Source organism: Ornithorhynchus anatinus, chromosome 11 (genome assembly GCF_004115215.2).
Source record: "Ornithorhynchus anatinus isolate Pmale09 chromosome 11, mOrnAna1.pri.v4, whole genome shotgun sequence".
Lineage (NCBI taxonomy): Eukaryota > Metazoa > Chordata > Mammalia > Monotremata > Ornithorhynchidae > Ornithorhynchus > Ornithorhynchus anatinus.
In genome coordinates, this window is record NC_041738.1 from 19472388 (window position 1) to 19488120 (window position 15733).

General features: G+C 46.8%; 1 protein-coding gene across 2 annotated transcripts in view; it reads left to right on the forward strand.

Annotated features, from left to right (window-relative positions):
- Positions 1–15733, forward strand: part of NCAPD3 (non-SMC condensin II complex subunit D3) — a 102164-nt gene that overhangs the window by 13272 nt on the left and 73159 nt on the right. For both annotated transcript variants that reach the window (XM_029075524.1, XM_029075523.2), the window contains exons 2-8: positions 1539–1693; positions 2525–2687; positions 6533–6717; positions 8113–8283; positions 12449–12510; positions 12669–12738; positions 13777–13910. In XM_029075524.1, coding sequence (XP_028931357.1) covers positions 1539–1693; positions 2525–2687; positions 6533–6717; positions 8113–8283; positions 12449–12510; positions 12669–12738; positions 13777–13910 — 940 coding nt within the window. The remainder of the gene's footprint in view (positions 1–1538; positions 1694–2524; positions 2688–6532; positions 6718–8112; positions 8284–12448; positions 12511–12668; positions 12739–13776; positions 13911–15733) is intronic.

Genomic DNA, 15733 nt, shown 5'->3' on the forward strand with positions numbered 1-15733 from the left:
TAGTTCTATTGTGGGCAAAAGAAGATAGATCATTGTGATGGATGGCAAGAGGTTTGTTCTTCCAAGCATTCTTCACATTGTTAGAAGAGACAGAATCCTGGGCTGGAACAACAAGATCTCTAGGTTAGCGGACCGACATTTCAGACTCCTTATGCGCTCAGTGGCCCAACAATAGCCTTTCCAGCATTCCAGAGGTCAAAGGCCTCAAGCTACTAGTGCTTCCTCCCTCTTCCCAGGCCGGCACAAGGGCTGTTGGGAAACTCCAATGGCATGGGGGCTGCTGTGCAGGCCAAGTGACTCGGCTGGGCGTTCTGGGGGCAGTCTGGGGCTCATGCTGCCAATAGTCTTTTACCCTCTCTTCTGGGGACGGGGCCGGTGGGAAGTCCCAATGACGCGGAGATGGGGCAGCTTCTCTCCCTGACTGCCCAGAAGTCCAGGAAGGGGCCCGCTGGGGCTCCTTGCCAGGAGTTTGGCCACCCTTCCTGACCTGCAGCCAGGGCTAAGTGTAGGGCGGTAGGCAGCTTCTCTCCTGGCCTGCAGGTTGCGGCAGGAGTTGTGTGGCTGACCCCGGGATGTGCTTCCCTTCTGCAGTAAATGGATGGGGCATTTGGTCCTAATCACTCCCTGAATCCACTTTGATTTTCAAAAGAACATTTTAGCATCAGTTATAGGGTCGCCAAAACAGCAGACCAAAAGAAACCTAAATCGGTCTAACGAAAGCCTAATGTCGCAACTGTCATCCTTTTTCATTGAACATCCTGTGATAAGTCTTTTATCACTTTTCTCCAAATTACCCACACTGCATTTTTTTTCCTTAGGCTTCTTATTTGTCTTCTGCTCTGGTCAGACCGTTACTTACGAAAACCTGTCATTCAGTTTTGCCTTTCCCAACTCTGTTTTCTTTCACACCATTCCCTATCCCTGGAATATCCTTCTCTCCTTCAATGTCCACTGCCTGACTGAGTGGAAATGGGACTGTGAATCTTTCCCGCCTGTAAAATTCCAATGGGAGTCCCAAACTTCTGAAAATATGGACCAGAAAGAATAAAGCTCATATAGTGTACAGTTTAATGGGAATCATTACTATTAGCCTGTGGTTTTGTCATTGTGGGGTTACCTTGTCTATAAAGTCTATTTGTGCACATTATTGCTTTTAACGGGCTTTTTTAAACTTAAAGGGCAGCTACTGTATGTTTCACAAGCTTGTCGTAGAGCCATGTAAGATCAATTCTGTTAGACAGTAAGCTCACAGTATTCTGGGTACCGTACTAAGCATAAAGGAGATATGGTCCTAGCCTTCTTGAAACGTGAATTCTAAAAGTAAATGACTTCAGGTCCTGAAAAGGACCTGAAGAGGATAAACAACTTCCAAGAATGAACAACACTTGCCTTAGGATCCAAATATTTTATAGATAAGATTGTGGGAACTACTGTGTTTTTCCCTCTCTCTGTTGGACCTTTCCCAAGGCTTATCCAATGTCACTGTCTGACTTGTCACTGGTGATTTTTATGCATTGAATTGAAATCTTCTTCCCCAGCTTGGGTGGACACAGTCTGGGAATTGGATTTCACCGAGACCGAGCCTTTGGATCCCAACATAGAAGCCCAGATCATAGAAAACGGACTCCAGGCATTCACCGAACTCTATGAGAGCCTTTTTCCCTTTGCTCTGCAAGAACATCAGACTACAGAGGTAAAAAACAAACTAGTCCCCCAAGAGGGTAGTGACCACTGTCACTTGACTCGGATGCAAATTCATGAGGAGTCCTGCAATAGAAGTAATTTAGCTTTTCCTCTCATAAGCACTTAATGGAGAGCTTGGCAAACAATAGACACTCAATATGTGTCATTGATTTATTTAGTAGATTGCTAAGGCATTTTTCCTCTGATGAAGTGAAAGCACTGTACAGAGAAATTTTAAATGGTAAATATTACTCCCAAGTAACAAAAATAAAGGAAAAGGAGCAAGGGTGAGCATAAGAAGGAAAAAGCAAATGAGATGAACCCAGAAAGAAAGAGAGGCTGCAGGGAGTGAATAAAGGCAGAAAGTAGAGGAGAGCGGTCCGGGTGTCAGCCCATAGCATCTACCACTGTCCCTTCTTCTACAGAGAAGCAGGAAAGGCCAAGTTTGATTGAGACTTTTCCTTTCTTGGTCTTGCGCCTTCCAGTCTGGGAGTTCTCTGTTCTTTCCTTCCTTCCTTGGCTCTCATCAGGTCTTTGGTGGGTGGAGCTCTTGCCCAATTAATCGGTCAATCGATTAATGGTATTAAAATTATTCCCTTCCTTTTTACGTTCAATCTGACCTTTCCTGAACCGTAGAGGCCCAACCCAAGGATCGGGGTGACCTAAGGTGGCCGCTGGAGTTGAGGGTTGATGGGGATAGCCTCTCTCTCGACTCTCGGGGACTACTGGAGGCTCCCAATGACCCATCGCCACCATAATGCAAAGAAAGCCTTCGAAAGCACAGTGTATTGAGACTTGCCATTTCTTTTCAATTTTTTGTCTTGTTTTGTTTTTGATTTAGAGCATTTGGACTCTTTTCCCTGAGATCCACATTTCCCACAATGCACTCGTGGCCCTGTTCTATCACTTCGTACAAACAGTTCACGAAAAAAATGCCAGTGTCCAGCAGCGGGAATACGGCCTTCATGCTGCTGGGTTGTATTTTTTGTTGCTTGAAATACCAGGTGAGTGAATTTGATGACCTTTCGAGTTTGTGGGTGGGTGGGGGAGCCAGGAGGCAGTTGTCCTTGGGCTCGAAGAAGGCACCCCTGTTGATGAAGTTCACCTTTGGGAGCACGTGGGATCTATGGTCCCAACTGGACATTTTACAAGCCCTTGTTGTCCTGTCTTGTTTGTTCATTTCAGGCACCTGGTGCTAATTTTACTCCTATTTCCTTGTCTCCTGATCCTTATGGAGCTTCTGGTCCAAAAGGACCTTTTCTTTCTTGACTTTAGTTCTACATACTGGTCTGTCTCTGACAATTTACTCCCTGAGGTGCGGCATTTTCCGAGGCTTGGTTTTACCACGTTTGACTTCCTTGCTTTGGGTTTCCCAATCTTTGTTCACTATAGATTAGCTGTTAGGGTGTTTTTGTCTTGTTTTATGCTGTCGAGTTGTCTTCCACCCATAGCGGCGCCATGGACAGATCTCTCCCAGAATGCCCCACCTCCATCTGCAATCTTTCTGGTAGTGTGTCCATATAATTTTCTTGGTAAAACTGTGGAAGTGGTTTACCGTTGCCTCCTTCCACCCAGTAAACTTGAATCTCCACCCTTGATTCTCTCCCGTGCCGCTGCTGCCCAGCACAGGGGAGTTTTGACATGTAGCAGAATGCCTTCCACTCGCCAGCCACTGCCCAAGCTAGGAATGGAGTGAATTGACTCTGCTTGACTCTTCTTCCCATTGTCAAGACTGGTAGTGTACTGGCATCTCTTCAGGGGGATGCGGAGAGAGGATTGGGTATCTTACTGTTTCCATTCTTCTTAGGTGCTTCACCCAAGTCCAGCTGTGCTGAGGTGACCGTAACTTCAAGACTAGCATACCGACTCTGTTCCAAGCCTTTGATTTTCGTGGTCTTGTGTAGCCATTTCGTGTTGTGTATAGGTAGCTCATAAATGATACTATGGGAACTAACTGCTCAAGGGATTAGATATGGTGCTAAGATAGAATCCAGGTCTACAACCTAATACTACGCTGCCATCACACTCTGACATTCTTCAAAAGCGTGTGCTGGTCTTCTTGATTCTGTTTTCTACGTCCTTGTCCATCATTACCATACTCATCAGAAAGCTGCTCGGGTAACGGGGTGCCGTGATAGCGTTTAGCTCTGTTGTGCCAAGGTAGATCTTTGTGTGGAAGTCTTTGCCACTACAGGCCGATACATTGGCCTGGATTTCTTCAGCCGTATTCGCAGCCTCTAATGCCTGGCCGATAATCAGTGAAGCAGTTTACAGTCTACAGTCGTTTGCATGTCTTCTCCGGTGCGTGCCTTTGGGGCACAGTCATCTGAGTAGAGCAGTTCTTGAATCACTGTCTTTAGGACTTTCGATTAAGCTCTAGATCTTTTGAGTTGGACGCTTCCCAGAGAAGCAGAAACACTTTCTAATGACTGCCTGCCTGTCTTTTTTTTGTATCCCTACTTTCCTCCATTGGCAGTGAGCCATGCATCCGACAGGGCATCCCTCTGGCCCAGCCAATACTGCTATCATGAAGTAGCCACAGAGTCATACAGAAATCCCTTACCTTAAGCACCCAATCGCGTGACCCCCGCCTGCCTCACCTCGCTGCTCTCCTAGTACAACCCAGTCTGCACATTTCATTCCTGTAATGCCAACCTAACTACTATACCTCAATCTCTTCTACCTCGCCGCCGACCTCTCGCCCATATGCTGTTTCTTCATATACCACAGATGATCACCCTCCCCACTTTCAAAGCCTTATTAAAAGCACATCTCCTCCAAGAGGCCTTCCTTCCCCAACTAAACCCTTACTTCCTTTTCTCCCAATCCCTTCTGTCACCCTTGCATTTGGATTGGCACCCTTTATTCACTCCTCTCTCAGCCTTACAGCACTTACATCCATATCATAATGTTAGTATTTGTTAAGTGCTTACTATGTACAGAGCACTGTTCTAAGCACTGGGGTAGATACAGGGTAATGAGGTTGTCCCACATGAGTCTCACAGTTAATCCCCATTTTACAGATGAGGTCATTGAGGCACAGAGAAGTTAAGTGTCACTGTCACACAGCTGACAAGTGGCAGAGCCAGGATTCGAACCAATGAACTCTGACTCCCAAGCCTGGGCTCTTTCCACTGAGCCACGCTGCTTCTCTAATCCATAATTTATATTAATGCCTGTCTTCCCCCCGTAGACTCTAAGCTCACTGTGTGCAGGGAACATGTCTACCAACCCTGTTATATTATACTCTCTCAGGCACTCAATACAGTGCTCTGCACTCAGTAAGCGCTAAGTAGGTAAGATGGATTAAACAATAACAAATTTTCAGTGCTCAGTACAGAGTCTGGCACCTAGCAAATGCATAACAAACACCATTGGAAAAAATAACCCCACAAACAAAACAGGAAAATGACAGACTAAGAAAATAACCACTGTAGCACTGTATCAGGATGCTTTGTGTTGATGAATAGCTGTAATAGTGCATAAGCTTACTAGGTACAGAGTCATTCACACTATCTTTTGAGACTAAAAATGGGATAAAGGGCAGTTCACCAAGACAGGGGCCGGTTATCCCCACTTACAGATGGGACATCTGTCTTCAGAGTCACAGCTTTCGGGAGTCGGATCCGCAATCTGACAATCACTAATATCGGACCTCCCAAATCAGCCCAGAGGTTTATGGGGTCATCTGATGACGCTACACCTGCCGCCAAAAACGAGAGACAGCTCTTTGCCACCTTCATAAGCCAAGAGACCCCCAAGAGCGATGAGCTACCACGCTCTAGGTACATGTCGCGGGAATGCAAACAATGGATAAACGATTTACTCTGGGCATTTTAACGCTAGAATTGGAAGTGCTGCCCACTCGTTGAAGAAAGTCACTGGACTCCATGGGGCTGGCAAACTCGGCAGCAGTGGCCTATTCTTGCGATGTGCATGCGCTCAGTACCATCTTGGATTTCAAGCACTGTCCCCCATGTGCCCTGGATTGCTTGGTCTGCTCAAGAGTTTCATAGATCCAGATAACTGAACTAGCCAGCTATAAAGATCCAATGCCAGCTTGATTCAGAGGATAAAACACCATCTGAGGATTTGCCATTGAAAGGACACATGAGAGATCACGTGCCCCTTCTGCTGCCAGCTGTCCCGTGTCTCTGGACCCTAACTTGTGACCAAAGGGGAAGGGCCGGGCACCGGCGAGGTTCCCTCTCTGGGTCTCCGGGTCTTTATCCGGGAGCCGGCTGGTGGATGTCCCCAAGGGGAAGGAGCCGGGCACCGGTTGAGGCTCGGTCCATTCTCTGCCAGTCATTCATATTTATTAAATGTTTACTATGGGCAGAGCATGTACTAAGTGCTTGGGAGAGTACATTATATCCATAAACAGGCACATTTCCTGCCCACAGCAGCTCTCTTTTCCTCCCCCGAGTCAGAAACGGTCTCCTAAATTAGGATTAAAATGGCAGTAGGACAGGAAAGAAGTCTCCAGTGTACATCCCTGTATTCCCCTTCCCACTGCAGTGAGTGCCTGAAAATGAGTTCAGTTTTCCAGCCGGCTGTTGGGGCAGCACGTCCTGGGTCATCTTCCTTCATACTCAGTGCCTCAGGCAGGTGCTTTATTTAAGTTGGCATGAACTTGTTACAGTTCTTGGATGCACTGTGGCAGGCCCTTATTTTTGCTTCGCTGCCTATTGCTTAGCCACTAAAACGGAAATCCATAAAGCATGCTCAGGGGCTAGGTAATCCAAATGCAGCGAACGGCAAGTGTGATTAATGCGTTTTGGCGTATGTGCATCTATAGATGTGTTTCAGGACTAATTAAATAGTAACCTGGTTTACTCTTTATGAATAGGCAGCGTCGCTAATCAAGTGTTCCATCCCGTGATGTTTGACAAATGTCTTCAGACTCTGAAGAAATGCTGGCCTCAGGAATGTAGCTTGAATCGGAAGAGGAAGAAAGAGCAGCCTAAAAGCTCTCAAGGGGATCTAAGAGGAAATCGAAAGAAGGGCAAACCACCAAGAAGAGAGGACTTGGAGGTAAGATTGCGAAAATTCTTGAGATGATGTATAGGCAGGAGTACAATTGATGTGTGATTTGAGTATTAGTTTTTCTCCTGATTTAGAAGAGGTTTTTGTCCGTGTAGCTGGATTCTGACAAAATTCCAACATCTCCAAGTACGGTACAATACCACTGATGTTGGCAGATATGTTAAAAAGAAGTACAGCAGTTTTCATGGGGAGCATTGTGGTAGCTCACTGTTAGCATCAAGTCAGTTTGCCTGGGTTTATTCTTTATAAAAAATGCAAACCAGCTATGGAAATGAGCTCACTCTTGGAAACGATGATAGTGGAGTCTCCTGTCGAGTGCGGTGGGCAAACCTCAGGCCTTAGTGACTTTGAGGCTGAGAACCTGCGCAAAGAAATTGTGCAACATCACCCATCCCCTCTCGTCACCGCCAGTTACTTTCCTGCCGGGCATGGAGTGCTGAGTGACGAGTAGGCGTGTCATGGGGCAACCCATTGCGAAGTGCACGCAGGGGGCATTTATGGGGAGAACCCACTTCCTGCCCAAGTGTCCGGAGCACAGTGCTGATGCTGGGCCATAATTCCCCATAATGCCCAAGGATGGGGGTACCGTAATGGTCGCTCCCATCTTTTCCAAGAGGTCTATCAATCAATCAGTGGGATTTAGTGAGCTCTTACAGTATGAAGAACACTGCACTAAGTGAACTTTCCACCTCCTGGGATGCCCTGAGGCTGGGGGTGGAGCTTTGATCAGAATCCCTGTCCACAGATGGCAAACCTCAGGAAGCATTCCCCTACTTGGAGCTGGTCCTAGAACCCAGATCTCCTGGGGCCCAAAGTCATGGTCTTCTCCCTCCCTCCCCCCACCCCACGACCAAACTCAAACTCATGACATGGTATCGTGCTCTATGATAGCATGAATTGTCACACTAATGTGGGGGAGTTGGGGGAAATCAAGCTTGAGCAGTGTGCCTAGTGGATAGAGCACGGGCCTGTGAGAGCAGGATCTACCTTCTAATTCCAGTTCCACCACTTGTCTGCTGTGGGACTTCGGGAAAGTCACTTTGCTTCTCTGTGCCTGTTAGCTCATCTGGAAGATGGGGATTAAGACTGTGAGCCCCATGTGGGACAGGGACTGTCCAACCTGATTATTCTCTGTCATCCCAGCGCTTAGTACGGTGCCTGGCACATAGTAAGCTCTTACCAAATAAAATCAATTCCAAGAGCAGCAAGCTTAGACTGGAGTTTATGGTGTTGCTGGTATGTTCAGGGTTAAGTGAAAGCTATGGTGCCTTAAGTTCCTTCCTGTTTAACACTCTTTGCACTGAATAGGCTTAGAGGTCACAGGCCAAAGTGGTTAGCTAAAAAAAAATGACAGATGAGTTATCATTGTTTTCTCTGGTCTAGATGGATGAAATATTTGAAGAAGAGGAGGAGCAAGAGAGTGATGTTTATTTTTCTAGCCGTGACCTTTCTCAAATTCGGGAGGCTGTTTTCCTTCTTCTGAAGAACTTTTTAAGACTTCTACCCAAGTTCTCTTTGAAAGAGAAACCACAATGTGTGCAGAACTGTTTGCAGGTAACTACAAACACCTGGAGCTTGGCAAATAGCATTGCTAAGGGGTGATTTTTTGGAAGGGTAGGGTTCTAGGCAAGTCCTCCTTGCGGGAGGGTACCTATGGGAAAATCCTTGTCTCCTCAGATCTCTTCCATCCAATAGCGCCCTAATTGGCTCCAGAACAGAAATTGGGGAAGGGGCTTAGGTCCAGCTACCAGGTTCTGAAAGCTCCCTTGAAGGGAGACATAGCTAGCCTCCCCTGAAAGCAGTGAGGAAGAAGCCATTGGAGAGCGAACAGTTGAAGATGGGAGTTAGGGGAGGAAGGGTCCAAGTATGATAAAGTCTGAAGGAATGGGATCGGATAAGCAGGTGGAGGGGGTGGATTTTGAGAGGAGGCAGAAGATCTCTTCTGTAGATACTGCTGGGAAAGATAGGAGAGTGGAAGAGGCAGAAGGGCAGGGAAGATTTTAGGGAGATCGCACCTGAGCGTTTCAGTTTTCTCAGTAAAGTAAGTTGCTGGTCATTAGGGGTAAGGGATGGGGGAAATGAGGGGGCAGGGGTTTTGAGGGGGGAGTTAAACGTCTGGAACAACTAGCAAGAGAGATGGGGATAGGTATCAGTAAGGATGGAGAAATACTTTTGCCGGGCAGAGAAGGTACAATTAAAGCATGCAAGGGTAAACTTGAAGTGGACAAAGTTGGTCTGATATCTAAATTTCTGCTGCCAGTGCACTGAGCCTCGTGCACAAGAGTGAAGGAGGAGGACTGTGAAGGGACTGTAAAGGTGATCCAGTGCTGTGGGTTAGTAGTATGAGATTGACTAAGGCATAGGGAAGCCGGTGAGTTGAGTTCAGTAGAGAGTGGTGTTGAAGCGTCAGTTTGGTTATCAAGGGAAGGTAGTTTGGATGTGGAGGCTAAATGAGTTGAAAAAATTGAATGGAATCAAATGATCGGAGGTTTCTGGCGGGGAACAGCATAGATTTATGGGGAGAAGATGAGTGGGAGAGAAGGCAGGTAGAGGGATTTCAGAGTGGATGAGGGTAGAGACTGTGCAGTGGCTAGAGATGAAGAGATCTAATGCGTGTCCAAGTTGGTGAATGGTTGAAGTGGGATGAAGCAGGCGTTCAGGGGAGTTGAGGAGTGATAGACGGTGGTCAGCAGAAGGGTCATCAGGAACGTCTTTGTGGATATTAGTCTCCAACGATCAATGTAGGGGTGGAGAAAGAGAAGGAATGTGAGAAAGGGATCAAAATGGGTAAACAAAAGTTGGAGGTGGGACCTGGGGGACAGTAGATGACCGTTACTAGAATCTGGAATGGGTGGTAGAGCAGGCTAATGTGGGCTTTGAAAGAAGGGAAAGAAAAGGATGGGGGAGATGGAATGGTGCAAAAGCAGCATTGAGGCGCTAGAAGGAAGCCAACACCTCCTCCTTTCCCAGTGAGTCTGGGGGAGTGGGTGAAGATTAGACCCCCTCTCGAGAGAGCAGCAGAGGCGAACGTGTCATCTGAGGAGAGCCAGGTTTTAGCGATGGCAAGGAGGAGTGATGATCGGGTCAGGAACTGGTCAAGGATGAAGGGAAGCTTCCTCATGATGGAGAGGGGGTTCCACAAGCCACACTTGGCTGAAGCTGTAAGGGAGGTAGTGAGGAATGGGACGGCATGAGGAATGGGTAGGGGTTGAATGGGAATGGGTTGACGGGGTCCGGTTCAAGGGGAAGGGAATGAGGGGTGGCGCTGGGACAGGATTACAGGGCTGGGGTGGGGAAGGCACAAGGTGTGGGGAGGGGTTGGGTGAAGGGAGGGGAAGATGTGGTGAGCGGGGAGGGGTTGGGTGAAGGGAGGGGGAAGTGTGGTGAGCGGGGAGGGGTTGGGTGAAGGGAGGGGGAAGTGTGGTGAGAGGGGAGGGGTTGGGTGAAGGGAGGGGGAAGTGTGGTGAGCGGGGAGGACTGGGATGGGCTCACTCATGGTGGTCAGTGACGTTGAAGCATTCTAGTTGAGGTAAAAGACAGCAATGAGTACTGAACCTGGTGATACCTTGAGGAGGTAGTTGAATTGGCCTTGGGTCCTCAAGAGTAAAGAGGCCACTGAAGGTAGAGGGAGTAATTGTCTGTCAGATATGAAGAGGGAAGGAGTTCCAGGCCAGAGGCAGGACGTGGATGAGAGGTCGGTGGTGGGAGAGACGAGATTGGAGTACAGTGAGAATGTTGACATTAGAGGAGCGAAGTGTGTGGGTTGGGTTGTAGTAGGAGAGTAGCGAGGTGAGGTAAGAGGGGACAAGGTGATTGAGTGCTTTAAAGCCGATGGCACTGAGTTTCTGTTTGATGCAGTGGTGTATGGGCAATCGCTGGAGGTTCTTGAGGAGTGGGAAACATGGCCTGAATGTTTTTGTAGAAAAATGATCTGGGCAACAGAGTGAAGTTTGAACTGGAGTGGGGAGAGACAGGAGTCTGGGAGGTCAACAAGGAGGCTGATACAGTAAACAAGTTGGGATAGGATAAGTGATTGGATCAGTGTGGCAGCAGTTTGAACGGAGAGGAAAGGGTGGATTATAGCGATGTAGGGAAGGTCTAACCAACAGGATTTAGTGACAGATTGAATACGTGGCTTGACTGAGAGAGAGAAAGGAGCCGAGGATAGCTCCAAGGTTACGGGCTTGTGAGGAAGGATGGTGGTGTCTTCTACAGTGATGGACAAGTCAGGGGAAAGACAGGTTTGGGTGGGAAGATAAGGAATCCTGTTTTAAACATGTTAAGTTTGAGTTGATGGCGGGACAAACCAAGGAGAGATGTGTTGAAAGCAGGAGGAAATGTGAGACTGCAGAGAGTGAGAGAGATCAGGGTTGGAGATTTAGGAAGGCATGAGCAAGGAGTTGACAGTGGGTTTGGTGAGAGCAAGGGCCAGTGAGTAGGTTGGTATTAGAGGAGTGAAATGTGCGGGCGTGGTTGTAGTGGGAGAGGAGCAAGAATAAATAAGGAGAGAAAGCTGATAGAATGCCTTGAATATGATGTCCAGGAGTTTCTGCTTTATATGGAAATGGCTGGACAGCCACTGGAAGCACTTGAAGACTGGGGAGACCGTCGCAGAATACATTTTTAGATAAACGATCAGGGCAGCAGAGTGAAGTATTGATTGGAGAGAGGTGTGGGGTTTAAGGCAGGGAGGTCAGCGAAAGGGGCAATGCAGTAGCCGAGATGGGATATGACGAGTGCTTGAATCAGTTTGGTAGCAGTTTGAATGAAGAGGGAGTGAATTCTGGAGTTGTGGAGATAGACTAGACAAGATGTAGTGACTGGATGAATATGTGTCTAGAAGGTGAGAGATGAGTCTAGGATAATGCCAAGACTGCAGGCTTGTAAATCAGGAAGGATGGTGGTGTTACCTACAGCAATGGGAAGGTTTTGGGAAGGAGTTTAGGAGAGAAGGTGAGAAATTCAGCTCTGGACATTTTGAGCTTGAGGTGATGTTGGGGTAGCCATGTAGAGATATCCTGAAGACAGGAGGAAATGCAAGATTTGTGGAGAGAGCGAGAGGTCGGAGCTGGAAAGGTAGATGTGGGGGTCATCAGCGTAGAGATGGTAATTGAAGCCATGGGAACAGAATGTGGGTGTAGGTGAAGGAGACCCGGAAGTGAACCTTGAGTAAACCCCACCACATTTAGGGAGTAGGAGGCGGAGGAGAAGCCAGTGAAAAAGACCGAAAAGGAGCAGCCAGAGAGGTTGATGGAGAGCAAGAAGGAAAGGACAGGGTCAGAGAAACCAAGGTTTTTTTCAAGACAAAGTCAGAAGGAGCTGGGAGAGGTGGGCTTAAAAACAGAACTGCCGGCCACTGGAGTAATTCCACTTAAACTGCCTCCTCCCTGGACCAAGTCTTCTCCCCACCCCACCTTTGGTCCATCCCTTGCCCACTCATGCTCAGCATCCCTGAGATCAGCTGGGCAAGATTGTGGAGCCCCGCTTCCTCGGCTCTTGGAGAGACTAGGGTACCAGGGAACGGGTGAGCTTTTCTGACCAAGGGTGGCGGTTGTAGCTCAGGATGTTGGCCTAGAGGATATTTTCCAGGTGACTAATGGTGGGGAGAGGAAAGGAACTTCAAATCTTCCTGCTGCCAGATTTGGGGGACAGAAGAGCTGTAGGACTGTCCATTCGGGCAACATAGAAATCACATATTTTCTGGCTCTCTGTTTTTCAGATCTTTGTGGCATTGACCAGTTTTGAGCCAATTCTCCATGAATTAGAGCCTTCTAAAGGCAGGTGAGCCATTTTGTTCCTTGGTTCAAAAAAATGAAAACTAGAATTCTTGTTCTGACAGCAGCTCCTAATCCAGGCATACTAATTCAGATATGGTTTGGGGAAGGGAAAACAAGTAGACTTACGTTGGAGTTAATGTTTCATTGTTTTGCTTTGTGTAGAAACATCCCTGAGTTGGCCTACCATGGTCTGCGCTTGCTGTGCTCCCCAATTCACGGGGAAGGAGATAAGGTAACAAATCTTCTTCACTTCCTCCTTAAGCTTAGAGGACATACTACGACAGCAGTCTTCTGTTTAGAGCCAATTCAGTAAATACCACATGTTTTGAATATTAAAATTACTAGGAGAATTACTAATCCACATTTGCATGTGAACAAGACCCTTCATCACCACCTGGATTTTATTCTTATCTCGACAACATTTGTGTATCGTTCCCACAGCAACTGATTGTTGAGTCGCAAATAGAACTAGTTGGAAATGGTGAAAACGGAGGAGGGGCGAGTTAATTTCTAAACAAAAAAAGAAATCCTTTTTTATACAAATATTTACAGAGTTGCTTTAAGGAGAAGAAAAATGTGGGCATTTACTAGGTTTTCCTGAAGTTTCAATCAGTGATTCTGCAGTATTTTCACCAGTCGGAAATTTGGCCTTGTCTAGAAGTTGGTACCAAAGTTAGATTTTGACCAATCTAATGGGGGGCCAAGATGATTATGGCCGATGACCATATAAATAGATTTATTATAGGAGAGAAGCTAAATGTTTTCCAAAGCATCCTTATGGGTATACTCTTCTTTTTTTTTTAAAGTATCTTTTAAGCTTTTACTCTGTGCCAAGCACTGTACTAAGCACTGAGGTAGAATACATGGTTGGACACAGTCCATAGGGTTTACACAGTTTTAATCCCCATTTACATATGAGGTCACTGAGGCATAGAGAAGTAGTGACTTGCCCAAGGTCACACAAGCAGACAAGTGGCAGAGCCGCGATTAGAACCCAGCTACTCTGACTCTCAGGCCTGAATTCTTTCCACTAGGTCATGCTACTTCTATTATTTATCGCTGATCCGTTTTATCCCAGCCAAGATATGTATCAGTGGAGTTAAAGAGAAAGAAGGCTTTGGAGACCTGCCTTATTTGCCTTCGCTGAATACTTAGTAAAGTATGTTCCACCGAGGTTCAAGGCAATAGGATTTTTGGGTTAATCAGCAAAACATACTCGTGGACTATTGTTTTCATCAATCCTCATGCCGAATGTTCTGTTCTCTTTCAGACCATCCGTTCCCTTTTCCATCAACTATTATTCGTCATTCTTATGTTAGAAGGAGACGGTGCTACCTACTCTGCTGCCTCGAGCGTCACCTCCCAAGTGGTTAAAACCAGAAACCAAGCAATTCAATTTATCAGGTGAACAATAAATCAACCTCTTGACTCTTCACTCATTTCAGTGCAGTGGCCCTACCCTGCTCGACGGCAACCGAGATTTCTGGCATCTCAGCAACCTCTCAGAAATAGCTCTCCATCTGAATCACAAAGCCTCAGGTCACAACTTTACCTCAAAGTGGCCGAACCTATATGTTAGTAGCATCCTGTGTGTAAAAATGAGGCCCAGTTGAGGATGGGGCTGATATGACCCTGGAATTCAAAATGTACAGTTTCAGAAGGGATTGTCTAAGAGGTAGCCTGCCCATGAACCATCAAGCATTAGAAGGATTGGATATAAACACATCCTGATGCAATTCCGCATGATTGACTCAGCAGTGTTAGTTTGAACTGGTGAGGATTGTTCCTCAGGGGATCTACTGATTGGTTCAGGAGTCCTCCCATTGGACAGTTTCTACCTGGTAGTTTTGGGGGGGGCCACTCCCTCTCACCACACGGTATGCCTGGACTCTATGTTGGGCTGTGTTGAGCTTCCTAGAGGGGCAGTAGAGTGGAACTGTAGGACCAGGAGGGGAAAAGAAAACAGGAATAGCAACTGTCATGTACTCATATTAGGTGTGTGCTGTTTCCCCTGGAGCAATTCCCCATTCAAGAATATTGATTGAGTGCCTACTGTGTGCAGAACACTTAGGAGTGTACCATAGAATTTATAAATATAATTGCTAACCTCAAGGAGTTTGCAATCTAGTGGAAGAGAAAGACATTAAAATGAATGTAATCCAGGAAAAAGAAGGAAAGAGAGATGAGTAGTGCTTAAATAATAGGGTACTTATGATGTGTATATGAGTGCTCTGGGGCTCTGGAAATCCCTAAGTGCCTAGGTGGAAGGAAAGTCCTGAAATAGGGGGAAAAGTTAGGAAGGTGTAGATGGATAGGGAGAGGCATCCCAGAGATGTAACTATTGATGATAAATCCCTTTAAAAACCACCTTCTCTATGCAGACCTGGCCATCAGCTTGTACTCTGGGGAGCAGGGGAGTGCTGATCTCTGGGTCATGCCCTCCCCCTGGCCTGGGCCTCTTTCCACCTTGATAAGTGACAGACAGCTCTCCAGGTCTTCAAAATCTTTCCGGAATCACATCCCCAGGAAGCCTGACCCAATTCATTTCTCATCTCCCCACCACTACGTCAACTCTTGTGCCCCACCTAAGCACTTAAACACTCGCAGCCCCCCATAGGAGTTATGTGCGTTGTTTATATATTCTGCTACTCCCTCCTTTCTGTAATTTCCTTTAGTGTCCATCTCCACCAGCATGCAAACTCCTCGAGGGCAGGGATCATGTCTTCTAATTCTGTTGTACTCTCCCAAGCGCTTGGTTCAGTTTTCTGCACAGTGTAGGAGCTCAGTGAATACTATTGATTGAGAAGGAGCCAGAGCTTCAGTTCTGAAGATTGATCAGATCTGCTCTTGGGCGGTTACCCTTTCAAATAAAGTACTAATGTTCACAAGTACCAAAAGGGTTCAGTAAGCACCAGATGAAACGAACCGTTTCTGTACATCTCATGACAGTCACGCGAATCCAAGTTAGGGAGATTTAACACAACGGATGCAAGTATTTTGTCAAACTACCACAGGGTGGTACTCTAGGTTAGTCTGTTATTCCACCCGGAATTAGTGGTATGGGTTGTTGCCATCCTGGCTACCTTTATGGGCTTTTCTTGAATTTGCAATGAGAACGTATCGGGTATTTTAACAGGGCCACATGGAGGGCAGTAACTAGCAAACAGGCAACAACCTGCCTTGGGTAAGCTCCTAGTAGGTGGAAAACCTGTCAACTTTCTTATTCT